Consider the following 20,480-nt stretch of genomic DNA (forward strand, 5'->3'; position numbering starts at 1 on the left):
CCAGTGCAGGGGACGCGGGTTCATTCCCTGGTCAGTGAACTAAGATCCCACATGGCGTGCAGTGCGGCCAAAAAAATTTAAAAAAAAATTTTTTTTTAAAAAGAAAAAAGAAAAAGAAAAGGAAAAAATCCTCCAGCAAAGGTGGTGGGCAGAAAGCCCAGCCAATATTTGTGTCTTCTTAAGCCAGAAAAGACACTTTTCTCCTTCTTAAAAGGCCTCAGGAGGACCAGCTTAGGATTTTTACTGTTCCTGGGAGGCTACTGATGGCTCTGGCTTCTTTTAATATGCAGGAGACCAGCCCCTTTCCATTCTAGGTCTTAAATAAGCTTGGTGTTAATAACACACTTCATCACTTCACTGGTAGTGTTTTTAACAGTTGGTTTCTTGGGAGGATTTATAATACCAGGATCTCTTCTACAAAATGTCGCTGCCTTTCAAAAAGGGCTATCCAGTCTTCTCGTCCAGTGGTCCCATGGCTCACATATAACAGGAGCCCCATGAAAATCTGTTAACTCTGGGTCCTGTAGTCATCAAAATACAGCCTAGGACATCATAATTTTTCAGTAACACCATTTTTTCCCCACGTAGAGTTCCACTTCCAAAGGCACAGGTAAATGTTCATTTTGTAGTAACGTATGAGAGGCCTGCCTGTCTGGGTCAATGGCGTATTTTATGACAACCTTCCAAAAGCAAAATAGGTCTGCCTTGGGTTGCCCTTCTGTTCAGGGAAATGATGGCGGCAGCATGTTGTTGCCAATAGGCACCTGGTAAGACTGGTCAAAAGAGAAACTCCTTGGCCAGTTGGTGGAGTATTACCACTGTGTTTGAGGCACATTAAACCAGCCCTGACGGACACTTCCCATGTCTGGCAGCCCTGCCAATGTCAGGGCCAATGGCCTCTTGTGATGAGATGTAGCCCTTCCCAGCTGGCGTGGCATATACTCACACTTCAGTTAGAACTGAGCTTTGCTTCAACTTCTGCTTCATGCTACTGTACTTCTTCTCAGAGCATATCACATCTTGATAGTTTTATATTCACCTGGATCCCTCTCCAAGCCCTATTCAAAGTTTGCGTCTGTAGAGAGAGTGTGCCTGTATTTTCACCAGGACTCTGCCAGCCACTGTGCAGTTAACTGTGGTTTCTGGGATGTGTGACACAGAACTTATTTTCGCCCAACTTGGACCCAACCCAGACGTTCTTGACCCCTGAAACCTTGATAGACCTGCTGTTAGGCCAGCCTGATTTACTCAACTTTTTTTTCTCCTTCCAGCATCCTTAATGTGGAGGAGTGTTCGTAATCTGATAATTTGTCAATTTTTTTTCAGGTTAAAAAACGCCCAGTCGTCTTTGCCCCTTCATAACTTCTGAGCTACTTCAATGGTCCTTAGTTCCCGCTCGGTCCGCGTAGTCTCCCCAGTGGCTGGTGGCCGGCTCCTCTGTCTGTCCAGCATCTCCTGTAGGTTGCACTGAATCCTGCTGCTTCTGCCCTGGGCAGTTGAGGCGGTCCCTGTCCTTTATTTCCCTGCTCAGCAGCTGGCCCCTAGCTGTGTTGGGGGAGGGGGCTCCTCTCCAAACCTGAGGCTGGGGAGGCAGAGCCCCAAAGAGGGGAAGTGCCCCCAGCAGCCAGTCTGGGGGTGGGGGGAGTAGGAAATCCAGGCTCAACCAAGAGGAGATAGATCTTCACTCCTGGGGTTTCTCATCATCAAAGCAAGAACCGTGGTGGTTCTTTTGGAAGTCACTTGCCAGCCAGGTCATGGGACCTATGCTTGGCTGCAAGTCTAGTGGGATGGGGGGGCGGGCAGGCAATCTGCACAGTGGTGACAGGGTGTGACATGGGGATACAGGGAATCCTGGGCTCCTGGGTGCCTGGAACAGTCACGCGTCTTGGTGGAGCTCGAGGAGGTGGGAGGGGACTGGGGGTTTAGAGTCCTGAGAGCAGGGGGAGAGCAGGGGGCCGCGGGTGCCCCCTGGTTACACAGTAGGAACCTCGGGAGCACTTTGTCTTCAGGCGGAATGCGGGGCCGGACCCTGAACCCTCGGACCATTTACCCAGTGCTGCCGAAACTCGTTGCCCTCCTGCCCATGTCCTGTCAGAAGCGACTTCACTGCAAAACCCTCAGCCAGGTAGCGCCTCTGTTGTCAGATCGCCCCTCCCTTCCCTCTCAGGCTACTGCCGGCCCCCTGGGTTCCTGTGCCTCCCTTTTCTTTCTCCTCCCAGCCTCCCTTTCTCTGGTGATTGGCCTGAGCTGGACTGTCCCGCAGCAGCTGCCTGGCCCCTTCCCACAGGGGAGCGGGGGCTTGGTGGGCAGAAGGGTCTCGGCCCCGAGAGGCCACAGCTGCTGGCCTTTTGTCTCCCTCCTCCCAGCCCCGTGCTCATCCCCGGGCCTGCTCCTCGTCGGTCTCCTTTCTAGCCAGGATCAAAGCAGGGTCACCTTTCCTGCAAGAGAAAGGGGAGGTTCCTTCACCTCCCCTTTGCCTCACGTTCACCCCACCCACTCCCTTTGCTCTGTGTTCCCAGGATCTCTCTGTGGACACCGCTGTGTTTCCAGAGAAGGTGAGCAATGGGATGCTGAGGGGCAGCAGAGACAAGGAGGCCATGGATGTGCCTGAGGAAGGCCCAGCCCACCAGGGGATCAGCCCCACCTTCATCGTTCAGGAGGCCTCACTGTGATCTGGACTCGGGACACTCTGTCCATATTCTGCCAGGCACACCCCCCCTCCCTCACCATAAGCCCCTTGTCTCTCGAAGGTCAAGACCGAATCACTGTGTCTGCTCCAGGCAGAGGGTAGAGCTGTCATATACAGGGTCACGGGGATGGGGTAAGAGCTTTTCTTGACCTTCGCCAATCTATTCTAGGGCAGAGATTCTAAGAATTTTTGGTCTCAGGATCCCTTTGCGTTCTTAAAAAATTAGGGCTCTGAAAAGCTTTTGCTTATGTGGGTAATTTCTATTGATATTTACCATATTAGAAATTAAAATAGACTTAAAATATTTATTTAAAAATAACAATTGACCCACTATATGTGAATATAGATACCATTTTTATGAAAAATAATTATTTTCCATATTGGAAAATATTTAGTGAGAAGAGTGGCATTGGTTTACATTTTATTTTTTTAAAGGAATTCCTTTATTTTTATTATTTATTTATTTATTTATTTACTTTTGGCTGTGTTGGGTCTTCATTTCTGTGTGAGGGCTTTCTCTAGTTGCGGCAAGTGGGGGCCACTCTTCATCGCGGTGCGCGGGCCTCTCACCATCGCGGCTTCTCTTGCTGCGGAGCACAGGCTCCAGATGCGCAGGCTCAGCAGTTGTGGCCCACGGGCCCAGTTGCTCTGCGGCACGTGGGATCTTCCCAGACCAGGGCTCGAACCCGTGTCCCCTGCATTGGCAGGCAGATTCTCAACCACTGCACCACCAGGGAAGCCCTACATTTTTGCAAATACCTTTAATGTCTGTTGTAATCGAGAGCTGGACTCTCCTATCTGCTTCTACATTCCATCTGTTGTTGCAATATCACATGTCATATGGTTTCTGGAAAATTCCATTACACTCATGAGAGAATAGGAGTGAAAAAAAGGCAAATCGCATCTTGTATTATGAAAATAATTTTGGCTACTTAGGGCACTGAATGGGTCTCAGGGACCTCCAGGGTTCCCGGACCACACTTTGCATATCTCTGATCAAGAGCGAAACTTTTCCTGTAAAGGGCCAGAGTTCCTTCACAGGAACTCTGTAAATATTTTGCGCTTTACTGTCTGTCACAGCTATTCGACTCTGCCTTGTATCGGGAAAGTAGCCATAGATCATATGTAAACAAATAGGTGTGACTCTTTTCCCATAAAAACTTATTTAAAAAATCGGGGGCTGGATTTGGCCCACTGGCTATAGTTTGCCAACCCCTGATCTCGAATACCAAGCTTGCAGGGGCCCTGGGTTTAGGGCTTAGGCCACAAAGGGGAGAGGACAGTGCCATCTGACTCATCCTAGCCAGGCTCCTTCCAGAGGAAGCGAAAGGGAATTTCTCAGACAAGACTAGATTTTTCTATTTCTAATGGCTCTAGTTCTCAATTTAGTGAAATCTGCAGTCTCCACCTTAATACTTAGATATCCTTTGGCCAGCTCTGCTTCTCCCAAAGTGCATCCCCTGTAATTCTGCTGCCCCTCAGAGAGCACACGCATATCCAGCCCCGGAGAAGTTGTCCTGGCCATCACTGCCTCACCCTCACCTAGAGTGACAGGCACCTGGGGACGGGGCAGGCGGTACAAGATGCTCAAGTGGACCAGCCAGCCCTCTCACTCCCGAGCCAGGCCACCTGAGCGTCATTTTGTCATCCAGGCTCCTGTTTCCTTTCGGAGCTTCTTTCCTACATACCCCTGTTCCCAGGGTCTCCCAGTGAGAGGGTATTTTTCTTCCTCTGTTAGAGGAAAAGGGGGTTACTCCTGATTCTGGTTGATTTGTGGGTCGAAGTCTCCAACCTGACATTTCCTCTGGTTATTCCCATTCATCCCCTGGTCCTTTCCTTGGCTCTGCCTGCCCCCTGACAGTCCTTTTGCTTCCTGACCTGACTGTGCTGGGTGCTGTCTGGCTGGAGGAGATGGTCTCTGGACCCCTTGGGGACTGTCCAGAACACTAAGGAAATGCCTGGAAAGATCCCGAGACAGACTTAGAAACTTGTAATGATGGTGCTTGCCCTCCCCCAGCCCCCCACCAGCTGCATCCTTCTTTGGCCCTCCTTGTCTTTTCTACCAGGGTAATGTGGTCCCCCCTCTCCCGAAGGGTCTGGCATTACTAGGCAAAGGCTGGAGTCTGAGCGGGGTGGATGGAGCAAGCTCCCAAACCTGAGTTATCAGGAGAAGCTCCGTGCTGTGGGGGGACCCCAATGCACACCCAAAGCCAGCTTTCCCAGCTTCATCACCGGAGAGAGATTGTGTGCTACCAGCTCACGAGGAAATTCATGTGCTCCTCCTCTGACCACGTTCAAATTCAACAAGGAAGATACTGCTTTTTGGCTTTAAACATAGAACATTCGAGCTGGACTTTTATGGTCTTGCGAAGAACACTGTGCTAGTGCCCACCCACACCTGGTCTCTGCCCTGCCTGGCCCCGTCCAGCTGCCCAGAAGCAGCTCTGCACAAGCTCTCCAGGCTCCTCGGCAGAGACTTGGTAGATTTATGAGTTTGGCCTTGGCCGAGGCCTTCTCGCCATGGCTCCCAGCCACAGTCCAGCTGCTCTCCCACATCTCACGCTGCCGCGGCTGGGACGTTCTGTGTCTGCTTTTCTGCCTCCACACCAGTTTGCTGAGTCACGCCCTCAGCCCCCTTCCCCTGCTGCCCCGGCCAGCCCTGTGGCGGAACGGCAGCTCCTTACACCAGAGCTCAGAGCCCCGGCCCCTCCCAGTCGGCCAGAATCTCATTCGTTCTCATGACGGCAGTGGTGGCGTCTGTCTAAGGCTACCCCTGTTGGGACTCTAGTTGGCCTGGCCCGTGCCTTCCCACTCTGAGGCACTGAAGTTTAACAAAACGATGGTTCCTTCTCTGTCTGGACTTTAGGTGCCTGATCTGAAGCCACACCTGATCTGGAAAGTTACTTTCTGTGTGTATAGACACTGAGTTTTCCTCAAACTATTTCTACAAGGCCAGAGATAAATTCCATTAAAGCACTATCTGATTTCTGGCACCCCACGGCAGGACTAAGGGAGAGCCTGGGAGGGCAGTGCCTGTGGGGAGGAGCTGGCCGGAGGGAGCTCGTTGTAGACAGATTGTAGAAATGACTCCTGAGTCAGTGGGGCCTTCGGCCAAAATCATACAAGGAACCCTGTGAACCCAGGCCTATCTTGTTTGTCCTGGAGGTTAGGTTTCTAATACAATGGAAGATTGTAATTATTATCCCCTGGAAAAGATATACATTCTCCTTCTCAGGTCCTTCAAGGATGTAACTGGGTCTATCAAAACCTTCAAACGTGAGGGCTTAAGATGCTGCCTGGTTCAGTTAAGGTAGAGCTGCCTCTGGGATAAAATCTCAAACTAGGCAGCTAGGACTATGTACAAGTTTCTCTGGATACTGGAATGTAAGCAATGTAAGCTTTATGGTTTAACCTGTAAATATAACTCATAGCAAGAGAAGAGTGGAAGGGTGCAGGGCCCAGAGAGGGAGAAAATGTAGTGATGAGGGGCAGCTGGAGAGACCATAACGCAGATACAAAATTCCTAAGTTCCTGATGTTGGGCAAGCATCTTGCAGTGCAATAGCAAAGTATGTTCCCTTCTTCAGTTTCCTCTCTACCTATGTGACCCCGGCCCAGCTCTGCTCACACTCACAGCTGCCGAGAGCCTGTCTGGCCCCTGGCTTTCCCATCAGCACCTGCAGCTGCTGCCAGCCTCAGCCACTACCTCTGTACATGTGCAGCAGTGTCTGGCTTCTTGCAATCTCCAGAGGGTCTGTGGGAACCTTAGGGGAGAAAAGCAAGGGACAGTGCCCTAACTCAACTTCCAACTCAGTCAGACCCTTTCCTTGCCCACTTCCCTGTAACTGCCACAAGGGAGCCACTGGGGCATCACCCGTGGGGGACAAGATGAGGATCTGCTCCCTGGTCCTCCTGAGTACTCTCCGTCACAGAGGTGCCCACTGCTCTGCCTGGTCCGTGTGCTGGAACCTGGGAGTGGAGCCTGAATCAGATCGATGGGTGAGAGGCAGAATGAAGACAGGCAGGGCCTGGCAGAGAATCCAGGTCCCTAAGCTTGAGTCACAGCCCAGGAGAAAAGGGCGACTGTGATGATCACTTGTCACCAGGTGCTGGTGAGAGCGGCCTGGCGGGAAGAAGAGCATCTGCCTCTCCAGAGACTTGGGGCCTGGTCTCTGCCTCCTTTGTTCTTTGGCCCGAGGTGATGACTGTGGTGGAGTCAAGGCCAGAGCACCCCAGGCCTCCGGCGTAGAGACGCGATCGCATCGGCCACTTCTGCAAGACATGGGGAGGGGATGCGGGTCATGCTCACTGGCACAGCCCTCGTCGTCCTCGGCACCCCAGACCGGGCCTTCCCTAGCCTCCCTCCCTGAGACCCGTCCCCACGACTGCTCCGATGACAGCAGTCCCAGGCTCACCACCACTCATGGCCTCACAAATTCTCCTGACCACCTGAGCCTGGCTGAGAGGCACAGGAGGAGCCGTCTGAGAAAACAAGGGCCCCAAGAGGAGCCCCCGATAGTGGGGAGGGAGGCGGGCGGCAGAGCTGGCAGCAGCCAGGGCCTGGGCAGTGGGGAGGGCAGCAGAGTGGGGCAAGGGCAGGCTCTTCCTGACACTGAACAGTCCTGACACCTTCTCTTGCCCAGTCCCGGACCCAAGTGCCTGTGGCCCCAGATGTCAGTGCTGCCCACTCCCCCTAAGCAGGGGACCTCCCAGGATTGTCCATCTTTCCAGCAGGAGCGTGGCCAGTCCCAGAAAAGGCCAGGTTGACTTGGCTCTGAGGTCTGCCCTCCTCTTGACAGCCCCCCACTTGGGGGCTGAGGGCCACTGCTCCTGGCTAGCTAACCCACCCCACCCAGCTGCCAGAGTGCTAGACCTAGCTGGGCTCTCATTTATTCATTCTTCGACATATTAATGCATCACCCGCTTCCTGCAAGGGCCTCACCTTGGCCGCCATCTTACAGCTAAGCAAGCAACTGTGCCACCCGGGGACACTGCACCAGGTGCCACCATTGGCATTTCAGAGTTGCCCCTTTTAGTCTCAAATTCTTGCATTTTAGTTTCAGAACTATGATGTTTAAGGAAGAGAGACGGTGAAAAGTATCCTCCATAGAAATAAAGTTACTGTCCTCAGAGGGCAAAGACGACCCTTTATAACAGCTACACTCACAGTCAGCAACTTACAGTGTGCTCCACCCCACGCCCGGGGCCTGCTTAGTGGCTATGGGCCCCGGGCCTGAACTGCATTCAGCCACTTAACCTACCTAAGCTTCAGTTTCCTCATCTGTAAAGTAATCTTCATTTGGTTCTTTTTCTATTTTTGTTTTCATTTTCTTTTTTTTAATCCTCATTTGGTTCTTGTGCAGATTAAAAGATAAAAATGCACTAAAGCATTTAGTCTAGCTCTGGACATTACTTTAGCCCCCAGATAATGTTAGCTGTTATTGCAATGATGATTATTGTTAATCATACTTTTCCTTCATGATCTCATTTCATACCCTGGAAGCAAAGTCAGACTCATGTTATCTTCCCTTTCCGTATAATAAGACTGAGTTTCAGGAAAGGTAGGTGACAGTCGGGTAAGTGATGCATGCAGGAAGCCCTCCTTCCCCCTTTCCCAGCCCCTGCCACTCCCCCACCCAGCTTGGTAACCAAGAGTTATCTAGAGTGATGCTTTCTTAGAGCTTTGTTCTCCAAAGGGGGATCCCTCCTGAGACAGAAGTCCAGAGGACACCAAGGCACTGTACAGTGGCATGGTGCCCCTTGGAATCTAGGAATCTCCTAGGTGTGGTTTCTTTCCCAGGCCCCAGCCCTGGAAACTACCCCCTTTTGTCCTCTATCACTAAGTGCTCCGGAGTCTTGGGGCCTCTAAGAATTTCCCTCCCCTTGGAGGAACCATATTCTCATGAAGTCATTTCCAGTCATCACTCCCACTGCATCCCATGAGAAACATTATCATTCCAGTCCCAAGAGCCAGCCTCAGCTCTTCTCCCCGAGAGAGCAGGAAGCAGCCGGCCCCAGCGTCAGCTCTGCCGAGGGCAGGGGCACTGAGTCCAGTATCCCCCATCCCAAACCCCCTTCCCCAAGGCCCCGGGCCCGTGACCTACCTTGAGAGGGTGCAAGTAGCGGAGTCCACGCAGGAAGGGTGGCCAGGCGGGGCCAGGCATCTCGTGGCCAAGTGTGCGGGTGAGGTGGGCTATGTAGCTGGTGGCCAGCACCAGCACGTCCAACTTGGACAGCTTGGTGTCGGGCGGCACGGCAGGCAGAGCGGCCTGCAGGGCCAGGAAGGCCTGGCGCAGCGTCCTCACCCGGCTCCGCTCCCGAGCGGCGTTCTCAGGACTCGCTTCACTCTGCACAGAGGACCCCGGGTGAGCGGGTCTGACCGGACGCCATCGCCCCTGGTTGCTAAGAGCATCCTAGGGCAAGGTCTCCTGCCAGGGTAGTAGCATGCCGAACGACAGAGACCCAAGGGCCTCGTCCCCACTTTGTCTGCTCTCAGCCCGGCCCCGCTTTACGGCAGAGGAAATGGAGAGAAGACCTCATCTGGGCTCAGAACCGAGAGTCCTGTACTCTTTCCCACCCTCCACTGTGCCTCCCCCTGGCCCTTGCTGCATCCACACCTAAGTCTGAACCCTGCTTATCAGGATGCCCCGGGGCCACAGGGAGCACGCAGCCCTGCCCTGCTCTGTAGGGCTGACCCTAGGCCCAGCCAGCTCCTGAGACGTAGAGGCAACTGTGGTAAAGAGGAAAGGACACCAAAGCGTGCTGGCCCTGTCGCTGGCTGCTGCTCTGGGACCTTGGGAAACATATCACTTCTCCGGGCCTCAGTTTCCTTGAGAGAAGTGAGTTGGGCCAGCTCTCTGAGCCGTGCTCTGGTTAAGACCGGCTCTGACTTCCCTAACCACCCAAGCATGGAGCCTTGGAGCGGAAGTTGGCCAATGTCCCCTCTCTTGGGCAGGGCAGTAACCATGAGTGAGGCTCTGCCATCAGAGGGGACATCGCAGCCCCTCCCATGCCTGCCTCTCCCAGCTACCTCTTCAGGGCCCGGCTTTCTTACCCGGCCACGAGCCAGGCTCCTGGCCCTGGCCCCTCGAGGGCTTGGGGCAGCTCTGCTCCATCTTTGGTTGCTCCAGCTGGTCTCTTCCCACAGGTCCTGCCCTGTCCTGCTCAGGCGGCTCCTCTTCCTGTCAGTGCCTGCTAGCAACCTCGGTGTGGCCTTGGCCGGGCTCTTCCCTACTCCTGGCATGGCCAGTGCCCCTCTGGCCTCTCTCTGAGACATGCCACACCCCTGAGGTATGATGCTGCAGCCCCCAGGATGGGAACACAGGGCCTGAGGAAGCCCTTGGGCTCACGCTAGCGGGGCAGGCTGGTCATCCAGCCAGCAACGTCTATATCTGAGGAAGCTAGCGCCAACTCAGTCCTGCTCTGCTCTTGCTCTGGGAAAACCGCCCACCGGCACAGCCCCCGCGAAAAGCCTCCTGACTGCCTCCCAGCCGGCTGAGGGGCGGGGGTGCTGGATGCGGGGAGTGGCCAGGCCCTGGGAGGAGGCCCCTGCTGTAGAGGGCAGGAGGATGGTGGGAAGGGAGCTCCCTTCCCGGATCCCCGCCTGACCCTGACTGTGGTCCTGGGATAGACCTGCAGCTTCGGCTTTGGGGCTCAAGTCCATGGAAGGGCCCTGAACTCCCTTCCCTGTGCCAGAAGCCTGGCTGTGCACATCCCTGAAAGGACCTTTCCTCCCCTTGCCAGTGAAAATGACCTTCCAGTCAGAGGGCGCTACTCCCCATACCCCAAACATGCCTCTTATTTCCACCTCAGTGCTTTTACTTTTACCTTTTTGTCCCCCTGGAATACCTCCCTCTAGCTCTGCCAGGGGAAACTCTGTCCATCCTTTGGGTTATGTCCAAAGGATTTGTGAGGATTTCTTCCAACCCTACAGAACCCAGAGCCCACGTCTCCCTGTTTTTTTTGGGTTTTTTTTCTCCCTGTTTTATTGGTACCCCATTCTATGCACAACTACACCCTGGCTAGCTTCCTAACAGTTCAGTGTTCTAGATCAGTACATGCCAAGCACTGTGCTAAGTACTTTACATGTATTATCTTATTTCTCAGATCAACGTCTTAAGAAAAAAAGACTCGTACATCGTCATTTTACAGATGGGAACACTGAGGTATCAGGAGGTGAAATAACTTGCCCAGTGCCAAACATCTAGTAAGTGATGGCGCCCAGGCACACAGTGAGACTTGGAAGGCTGCTCCTTACCTTACACCGTTCTGCCTTGGGTGGGTTACTCACATGTCTGTTCCCCTGCTAGGTGCGAGGTCTTTGAAGGCAAGGACCAGGATGTTTGCTGAGCTGCATCAGATCCTCCATTCAGCTAGTTAGGAGGAGGCAGGCCGAAGGAATAGCAAGCCTGCCACAGTCGGCCCTGCCTGCCCTCAGGTTACCACCCCTGCCTGCAGCAGAGTCATTGCACGTCCCTTATCCTCCAATCTTGAACTCCAGAGGAGACAAAATAAGTAAAGGGAAAGTGCAGAGAGGACAGAGGAACAAAGGTGGATATACAGAGACAGACATTCAGCCAACCAGAGAGAAAGGAAAACAGAAGAGAAGTAAAATTCACTTGAATGTCCATCGATAAGGAAGTGATTAAATAGATTTTTCTATATCCATTCTGTGGAATGATATGCAGTAATAAGAAGAAGCAGACATCTGTATAGTGACATGGGAAAACTCTCCAAGATGCACAGTGAAGTGAAAAAACCTAGTTGTAGATCACTATGTATAATAAGATCCCAGCCAGGATTTTAAAAGAAAACACCAAAAAACAAAAGCTATAAGTATAAAGGTTTAGGGACTTCCCTGGCGGACTCCCTTCTGCCAGTCCTCCCTTCCAGTTTAGGACTCTGCCACTGACTGCAGGGGCACAGGTTTGATCCCTGGCTGGGGAACTAAAATCCCGCATGCCTCATGACGTGGCCAAAAAAAAAAAAAGTTTAAAGGTTTTTGTGCTTATGTGAATATATAGAAAGGAGACTGAAAAGATGCACACTGAGTTACTTTTTTTTTTTTTTTAACTCCAGATGCAGAGAATTCGGTGCACACTGTCATTTTTGGTCCACGCAGGGCCTCTTGTTAGCCTTCCTCTCTCCCTCTTTCCCTCCCTCCCTCCCTTCCATCTGTTCCCTTTTATCCTATTCCCTATCATAGGCAACCATTCCAAACTGTTTAATGTATATTCTTTCGTTTAATGTATACTTTTTGTGGCGTTTTTAAACTATGTACACAAATTCTTTGACACTCCTCCCTTCAAAAGGTGGAGCATACCAGATGGCTTCACAGGCAAATTCTATCAAACATTTAGAGAAGAGCTAACACCTGTCCTTCTCAAACTCTTCCAAAATATAGCAGAGGGAGGAACACTCTCAAACTCATTCTACGAGGCCACCATCACCCTGATACCCAAACCAGACAAAGATGTCACAAAGAAAGAAAACTACAGGCCAATATCACCGATGAACATAGATGCAAAAATCCTCAACAAAATACTAGCAAACAGAATCCAACAACACATTAAAAGGATCATACACCATGATCAAGTGGGGTTTATCCCAGGAATGCAAGGATTCTTTCAATATACGCAAATCAATCAATGTGATAAACCATATTCACAAACTGAAGGAGAAAAACCATATGATCATCTCAATAGATGCGGAAAAAGCTTTCAACAAAATTCAACACCCATTTATGATAAAAACCCTCCAGAAAGTAGGCACAGAGGGAACTTACCTCGACATAATAAAGGCCATATATGACAAACCCACAGCCAACATTGTTCTCAACGGTGAAAAACTGAAACCATTTTCTCTAAGATCAGGAACAAGACAAGGTTGTCCACTCTCACCACTATTATTCAACATGGTTTTGGAAGTTTTAGCCACAGCAATCAGAGAAGAAAAAGAAATAAAAGGAATCCAAATCGGAAAAGAAGTAGTAAAGCTGTCACTGTTTGCAGATGACATGATACTATACATAGAGAATCCTAAAGATGACACCAGAAAACTACTAGAGCTAATCAATGAATTTGGTAAAGTAGCAGGATACAAAATTAATGCACAGAAATCTCTTGCATTCCTATACACTAATGATGAAAAATCTGAAAGAGAAATTAAGGAAACACTCCCACTTACCATTGCAACAAAAAGAATAAAATACCTAGGAATGAACCTACTTAAGGAGACAAAAGACCTGTATGCAGAAAACTATACACAGATGAAAGAAATTAAAGATGATACAAACAGATGGAGAGATATACCATGCTCTTGGATTGGAAGAATCAACATTGTAAAAATGACTGTGTTACCCAAAGCAATCTACAGATTCAATGCAATCCCTATCAAACTACCAATGGCATTTTTCACAGAACTAGAACAAAAAAAATTCACAATTTGTATGGAAACACAAAAGACCCCGAATAGCCAAAGCAGTCTTGAGGGAAAAAAACGGAGCTGGAGGAATCAGGCTCCCAGACTTCAGACTATACTATAAAGCTACAGTAATCAAGACAGGATGGTACTGGCACAAAAACAGAAATATAGATCAATGGAACAGGATAGAAAGCCCAGAGATAAACCCACACACGTATGGTCACCTTATTTTTGATAAGGAGGCAAGAATATACAATGGAGAAAAAGACAGCCTCTTCAATAAGTGGTGCTGGGAAAACTGGACAGCTACATGTAAAAGAATGAAATTAGAACACTCCCTAACACCATACACAAAAATAAACTCAAAATGGATTAAAGACCTAAATGTGAGGCCAGACACTATCAAACTCTTAGAGGAAAACATAGGCAGAACACTCTATGACATAAATCACAGCAAGATCCTTTTTGACCCACCTCTTAGAGAAATGAAAATGAAAGCAAAAATAAACAAATGGGACCTAATGAAACTTAAAAGCTTTTGCACAGCAAAGGAAACCATAAACAAGATGAAAAGACAACCCTTAGAACGGGAGAAAATATTTGCAAATGAAGCAACTGACAAAGGATTAATCTCCAAAACTTACAAGCAGCTCAATATCAAAAAAAACAAACAACCCAATCCAAAAATGGGCAGAAGACCTAAATAGACATTTCTCCAAAGAAGATATACAGATTGCCAACAAACACATGAAGGGATGCTCAACATCACTAATCATTAGAGAAATGTAAATCAAAATTACAATGAGGTATCACCTCACACCAGTCAGAACGGCCATCATCAAAAAATTTACAAACAATAAATGCTGGAGAGGGTGTGGAGAAAAGTGAACACTCTTGCACTGTTGGTGGGAATGTAAATTGATACAGCCACTATGGAGAACAGTATGGAGGTTCCTTAAAAAGCTACAAATAGAACTACCATATGACCCAGCAATCCCACTACTGGGCATATACCCTAAGAAAATCATAATTCAAAAAGAGTCATGTACCACAATGTTCATTGCAGCTCTATTTACAATAGCCAGGACATGGAAGCAACCTAAGTGTCCATCGACAGATGAATGGATAAAGAAGATGTGGCACATATATACAATGGCATATTACTCAGCCATAAAAAGAAACGAAATTGAGTCATTTGTAGTGAGGTGGATGGACCTAGAGTCTGTCATGCAGAATGAAGTAAGTCAGAAAGAGAAAAACAAATACAGTATGCTAACACATATATATGGAATCTAAAAAAAAAAAAAAAGAAAAAAATGGTTCTGAAGAACCTAGGGGTAGGACAGGAATAAAGACGCAGACGTAGAGAATGGATTTGAGGACACGGGGAAGGGGGAGGGTAAGCTGGGACGAAGTGAGAGAGTGGCATAGACATATATACACTACCAAATGTAAAATAGATAGCTAGTGGGAAGCAGCCACATAGCACAGGGAGATCAGCTCGGTGCTTTGTGACCACCTTGATGGGTGGGATAGGGAGGATGTGAGGGAAACGCAAGAGGGAGGAGATATTGGGATGTATGTACATGTATAGCTGATTCACTTTGTTATACAGCAGAAACTAACACACCATTGTAAAGCAATTATACCCCAATAAAAATTAAAAAAAAAAAAAGGTGGAGCATAATCCTCCTCCCCGTGAGTGTGGGCTCGACCTAGGGACTTGCTTCTAACAGGTAGCATGTGGCAGAAGTGTCAGCGCGTTACCTGAGAAACTAAGTTATAAAAGACACTGCAGCTTCCTCCTTGCTCTCTCTGGGATCTCTCCCTCTGGGGGAAGCCAGCTGTTAAGTCATGAAGATACTGAAGTAGCCCTGAGGAGAGGCCCAAGTGGTGAGGAACTCAAGTTTATCAACAACACCAGCACTAACTAGCAACCATGTGTGTATGTGTACCACCTCAAAAATAGACCTTCCAGCACCAGTTCAGCCTTTAGATGACTGCAGTCCTGACCAATAGTTTGCGTGCAACCCATGAGAGGCCCTGAGGCAGAGTCACCCAGCTAAGCTGCTCTAACCTGTAGAATTCCTGACCCACAGAAGCCGTGTGAGATAACACATGCTGATTGCTGTTTAAGTTTGGGGGTAATCTGGTAAGCAGCCATAGATAACTAATGCAATGCGTGTCGTTGAACCATGTGCATTGTTGCATGAGTGGATTTAAAAATCATTAAAATGATAATGCATTTATATTGCAAATATATAATACAATACTACTTATGTCTCAAATCACATTGTTACTTCTTCCATTCCATCCTATGTTTTTAAGTCCTTTGCTTCTAATTTGCTGCAGGGTACTCCACAGTGTGCACCCGTCACATTTTGACCACCCAGAGCCCCAGGGATGGACATCCAGATTGTCTCCAACTCCTTATCGCCCCAAACAATGCTGTCACGAATACCATCGCATATCTCCTTATGGCTTCATGTCAGATTTTTAAAAACACATGTCCAGGAGCAGAATGCTCGGTACTCCCAGAGTTCCATCCAGAATGGCCACAGTGTCTGCACGTGCAGCGGCACTGCATGTGCCCTGGAGCCCCACATCTTCACCGCTACCTAGTATTAACCAGATTCCTAGTTTTACGGTTGACTAGCTATAAAAGGCCATCTTATTTGTAAGGGCTGTTTTAAATTGTCCTTATCTGACAACTGATGAATTCGAGCATCCTTTGTGTATGGAGCTTGGTAGAGATTCTGTTTTGTTTTCTCCATATTGGGAGACTGTTTTCCCAACATCACCTATGAAACAGTGCCTCCTCTCCCTGTTTTGTTGCAGCTCCCACTTTACCACATACTAAGTTCCCGTATTTATATATAGGTCAATTTCTGAGCTCTCTGCTCTGTTCTACTGATCTTTTTGTCTGTGTTTGAGCCAACATCACACTGCTTTATTATTTTGACTTTGTAGCATGTCTTAATACTTGGTGAGATAAAACTCTTCTCTTAATGCTTATTTTTTCCAAGGTTGACTTAGTTATATCTGGACCCTTATTTTTCTATATAGATTTTAGAGAAAGTTTGCTGAGTTTCTAAAAAATTCAACTGAAATTCTGATTGGGATTTCATTGAATCCAGGGGTTAATTTGGGGAGGATTGCTATCTTTATACTTTGAAGTCAATCCTTCCAAAAACATGAAATACCTCTCATTTTATTTCAAACATCTTCTATATCCTTTATTAATTTTGTAGTTTACTCCACAAATGTCTGTGTATTCTTTTTTTCTTTAATTTTATTGATGTATTGATTCAATAACAATTGATTCATTGTTGAGTTACAATGTTGTGTTAGTTTGGGTTGTACAGCAAAGTGATTCAGTTATACATATATATGTATATATCTATTCTTTTTCAGATTCTTTTCCATTATAAGTTATTACAAGATATTGAATATATTTCCCTGTGCTATACAGTAGGTCCTTGTTGTTTATCTATTTTACATATAGTAGTGTGTATCTGTTATTCCCAGACTCCTAATTTATCTCTCCCTCCTTTTTCTGCTCTGGTACCTAAGATTGTTTTCTATGTCTGTGAATCAATTTCTGTTTTGTAAATAAGTTCATTTGTATCATTTTTTAGATTCCACATATAAGTGATATCATGTGATATTTGTCTTTCTCTGTCTGACTTACTTCACTTAGTATGATCATCTGTGTATTCTTGCTTAAGTGAAATAGTTTTGCTCAACTAAGTAGTTCATAGTTTTTGTTGCTCTTGAGAATGCTCTTATTCTTATTATATTTTCTAGCTGATTATGGCTGCTATACAGAAATATTATTACATTTTAAAAGTTTATCCTGAATCCAGCAACCTTGCTGAGCTCTCTTAGTGATCTTAATACTCTGTTGATTCCATTGGTTTTTCTAAGCAGATAAAATAATGACAATTTTATCTCTTCCTTTCCAATCTTTATACTTGTTTTTTCATCATTCCTTAGAGGATCGACTAGTGCTTCCAGTACTGTTAACCAGAAATAGTGATAGTGGGACTTTCCTGGTGGTGCAGTGGTTAAGAATCTGCCTGCCGATGCAGGGGACACGGGTTTGAGCCCTGGTCAGGGAAGATCCCACATGCTGCAGAGCAACTAAGCCCGTGAGCCACAACTACTGAGCCTGTGTGCCACAACTACTGAACCCCACGCGCCTAGAGCCCTTGCTCCGCAACAAGAGAAGCCACCACAATGAGAAGCCCGCTCACCGCAACAAAGAGTAACCCCTGCTCACCGCAACTAGAGAAAGCCCGCGTGCAGCAAGGAAGACCTAACACAGCCAAAAATAAAAAAGAAATAAATTTAAAAAAAAATAGTGATAGTGGACACCCTTTTCTTCTCCTAATCTTAAATAGAATGTATCTATATTTCTTCATTAAGCATAATATTTGCTGTAGGTTTTTGACATATGACCTTTACCAAGTTAAGGAAGTACTCCCCTATTCCTTGTTTGCTAAGAGGTTTTTAAAATCATCAGTAAGTGTAGGTCTTTATCAATCTTTTTTCTGCATACTCATGAGTTAATCGTGATTTTTCTCCCTCAGCTTATTAATATGCTAAATTATGTCATTAGATTTTCTGATGATAAATTTTCCTTGAGTTCCTGTGAAAAAATTCAACCTGAATGTGATTCATTTTTTTAAAATACACTGTCTGACTCATTTAGTAAATACATTACTTAGAATTTTTACAACTACTTCATAAGTGAAATGAGATTATAATTTTCTTTTCTTTAATTATCATTATTTGGATTCAGAGTCAAGGTTACACTAAACTCATACAATGCAACCTCATACAACCTCACTCTTTTTCTATTTTCATTTTTTTAACTTTAAAAATTGAGACATAGTTGATTTATAATATATTATTGTTTATAATATAATAATATATTATAAATATTTATAATATTTAAATTAATATTTATATTAAATATAAATAATTTAATAATTTATAATATAAATTATTCACATGTACAACATAGTGATTTTAAATTTTTATAGCTTATACTCCATTTATAGTTATCATAAAATATTGGCTGTATTTCTTTTTCTATTTTCTAAAACAACTTTTTATATAAGATGTAATTAACTTTTCCTTGAAAGTCTGGTAAAACTTACTTGTAAAACCACTGGGGGGCTTCCCTGGTGGCGCAGTGGTTGAGAATCTGCCTGCCAATGCAGGGCACACGGGTTCGAGCCCTGGTCTGGGAAGATCCCACATGCCGCAGAGCAAGTGGGCCCTTGAGCCACAGCCACTGAGCCTGCGTGTCTGCAGCCTGTGATCCGCAACAAGAGAGGCCGCGATAGTGAGAGGCCTGTGCACCGCGATGAAGAGTGGCCCCCGCTCGCCGCAACTAGAGAAAGCCCTCGCACAGAAACGAAGACCCAACAGAGCCATAAATAAATAAATAAATAAATAAATAAAATTAAAAAAAAAAAAAAAAAGCAAAATGCCCCTAGGAGAGAGAAGACCGCTAAGAGCTCAAGGTCTTAGTGTTCAAACTTCTTAAAAAAAAAAACAACCACTGGGCCTGGGTGTTTTCTTTGGTAAAGAGGTGAAGAAATTTTAACTTTCATCTCAATTTTAGTTTCTTATTGATTGGTTTAAGTTCCTTATTTCTTCTTATAAATATCTGGTATTTTATATTTTTCTATGAATTTATCCATTTCATCTAGGAATTCCAACACTTGAATGTACAGAATGCTCTTAGAAATAGGTCATTAAGGAAACGAGAAAAACCAAAAATCCTATACAGCAAGAATTTTCTTTCAAATATCTGGGCAGTTCTCTTGGAAGAGAACAGTGCAGAGCTCTGAGAATGGCCAGGCAGTTCACCTGTCTAAGAGCAACACTTGGCTCAGAAAATGGGCAAGGCCTTGGGCCTCTGGGAAAACCCAAATTTCAAATGACTCCAACAGGCTGACCATTCTGTGGCAGGACTCGCAAGATGAGACTGACAAGAAACATCTCCAAGCTCTGCCTGAGACAGCCACACCTTCTAAGTGGCATAAGAACTTTGCCTTGGACTTGAACTTTTCTGTTGTTGAAACTCAGAATCATAAGAAACTATTGTGGCAATCCTCTTTGGGGTCAAAGATCGTTCTAATCTTCACAGACTTGTTCACCATGCCCTCAGGACAGAAGAATGGCATTTGGATGGAAAGAGCAAAAACTGCATACTTTTCAGACATAACAGAACTGTCTTTTGTTATTCCCATATACATGTAGCTACTCCGAAGTTATCAGATGCCACCTTCAAGTGATGAGCTAAGAGTCAATAGGGGCTTCCATCCCAAGACCCTCAGACCAGTTTTGAAAAGTCACCCACAGAAAACACCACCATGAGGGGACAAATTGGGCATTCCAGAGTTTCTTGCATTCTAACCATCTGTGAGATGAGGAGTGGCTCATAGAATGAGTGGCAAGTATTTTTAGGCTTTCAGTTCAATATTGTCTTTCTCAGAATGCATTCAGTTTTTGTTAAGGTAGGCCTCTCCTGAAGCTTCCATTCAGAGCCCATCTGAAATGTAATCAGGTCAATGCCAAAGCCAGACTTCTAGGGGAACCCATGAAAGCCCTTGCCAGATGGTAAATGGGTATGATGTCTTTCCTTCTGTAGGAACTTACCTATCAGGGAAGGAGGGCAATCTGGCTCCAACTTTTCTGAGCCAGGACACAGAGTAGGAAGGAAGAAAAAGATAAATCCACACTTGCAGCCACGTGGAAAGAGATCTTCTTGTGCCCAAGTGCATTCCCAGAGTTAGGTGACCTGGACACCCTCAGGGAGCTCCTCTACCTACATGCTCAGTCCTCAGGAGTGCAAAGTCATGGCCAGTTTAACCTGGGACTTCTCGGACTTTTACCTCAGGGTGGCATCTCAGCAGGGATGCTAGAGTAGAAAGGAAAACTTACAGTGAAAGACAGTGTCCACAAAGCCCCAAGTGGTGAACCCAGACAGGGTAAGACTGATGTACAGGGGTGGTACCTCCCAGGCCAAAGGGTACAGGGGCCATTTCTAGTGCTCTAACATCTTGCACAAGTTTCCTACCAGGCAGCAGAGCAGGCAGACTGGGCCTCAGCAAGCTTATCTTGAAGGCAGCTATGGTTCTGAGTGCTGAGACTCATCTACAGGGCGCAGCAAAGGTTCATGCTGTGCCTGGCTATCTCTGCTGCTATGGAACCACCTGCATGCATGTGTGTGGACAGGCATGTGAAGTACAACTTTGTCCCAGTCTTGGGCTTCATCCCCGGCAGCCAGGCCATGGATATAGCAGGGCAGGTTCTGCCACATTGGTCCAAGTGGGCTTCATGGAGAACACAGG

General features: G+C 47.0%; 2 protein-coding genes across 2 annotated transcripts; one reads left to right on the top strand and one right to left on the bottom strand.

Moving 5' to 3' along the window:
* The first annotated feature begins 1,903 nt into the window (after positions 1 to 1,903).
* On the top strand, positions 1,904 to 6,010 carry LOC309643883 (sodium-dependent multivitamin transporter-like). The gene is made up of 2 exons (XM_082427016.1): positions 1,904 to 2,125; positions 2,520 to 6,010. The coding sequence occupies exons 1-2, from the start codon at positions 2,015 to 2,017 to the stop codon at positions 2,670 to 2,672; spliced, it is 264 nt and encodes an 87-aa protein (XP_082283142.1). The 5' UTR covers positions 1,904 to 2,014; the 3' UTR covers positions 2,673 to 6,010.
* Positions 6,011 to 6,104: 94 nt separating this feature from the next.
* Positions 6,105 to 10,155, bottom strand: TCF23 (transcription factor 23). The gene is made up of 3 exons (XM_082427017.1): positions 9,743 to 10,155; positions 8,793 to 9,035; positions 6,105 to 6,960 (listed from the first exon to the last, which is right to left on the bottom strand). The coding sequence occupies exons 1-3, from the start codon at positions 9,962 to 9,964 to the stop codon at positions 6,781 to 6,783; spliced, it is 645 nt and encodes a 214-aa protein (XP_082283143.1). The 5' UTR covers positions 9,965 to 10,155; the 3' UTR covers positions 6,105 to 6,780.
* Positions 10,156 to 20,480: the final 10,325 nt, after the last annotated feature.

Source organism: Balaenoptera physalus (genome assembly GCF_965194825.1).
Source record: "Balaenoptera physalus genome assembly, chromosome: 15".
In the NCBI taxonomy this organism is placed as follows: Eukaryota; Metazoa; Chordata; class Mammalia; order Artiodactyla; family Balaenopteridae; genus Balaenoptera; species Balaenoptera physalus.

What these genes read in the sequence shown, in the direction of transcription:
- LOC309643883 (XM_082427016.1), top strand. Translation starts at nt 2,015, where the DNA reads ATGCGGGGCCGGACCCTGAACCCTCGGACCATTTACCCAGTGCTGCCG. An exon ending in ACTGCAAAACCCTCAGCCAG is followed by an intron (nt 2,126 to 2,519) that starts GTAGCGCCTCTG and finishes CTGTGTTCCCAG; the next exon opens with GATCTCTCTGTGGACACCGC.
- TCF23 (XM_082427017.1), bottom strand. Translation starts at nt 9,964, where the DNA reads ATGTCTCAGAGAGAGGCCAGAGGGGCACTGGCCATGCCAGGAGTAGGG. An exon ending in GGAGCCTGGCTCGTGGCCGG is followed by an intron (nt 9,036 to 9,742) that starts GTAAGAAAGCCG and finishes TCCTCTGTGCAG; the next exon opens with AGTGAAGCGAGTCCTGAGAA. An exon ending in GCTACTTGCACCCTCTCAAG is followed by an intron (nt 6,961 to 8,792) that starts GTAGGTCACGGG and finishes CATGTCTTGCAG; the next exon opens with AAGTGGCCGATGCGATCGCG.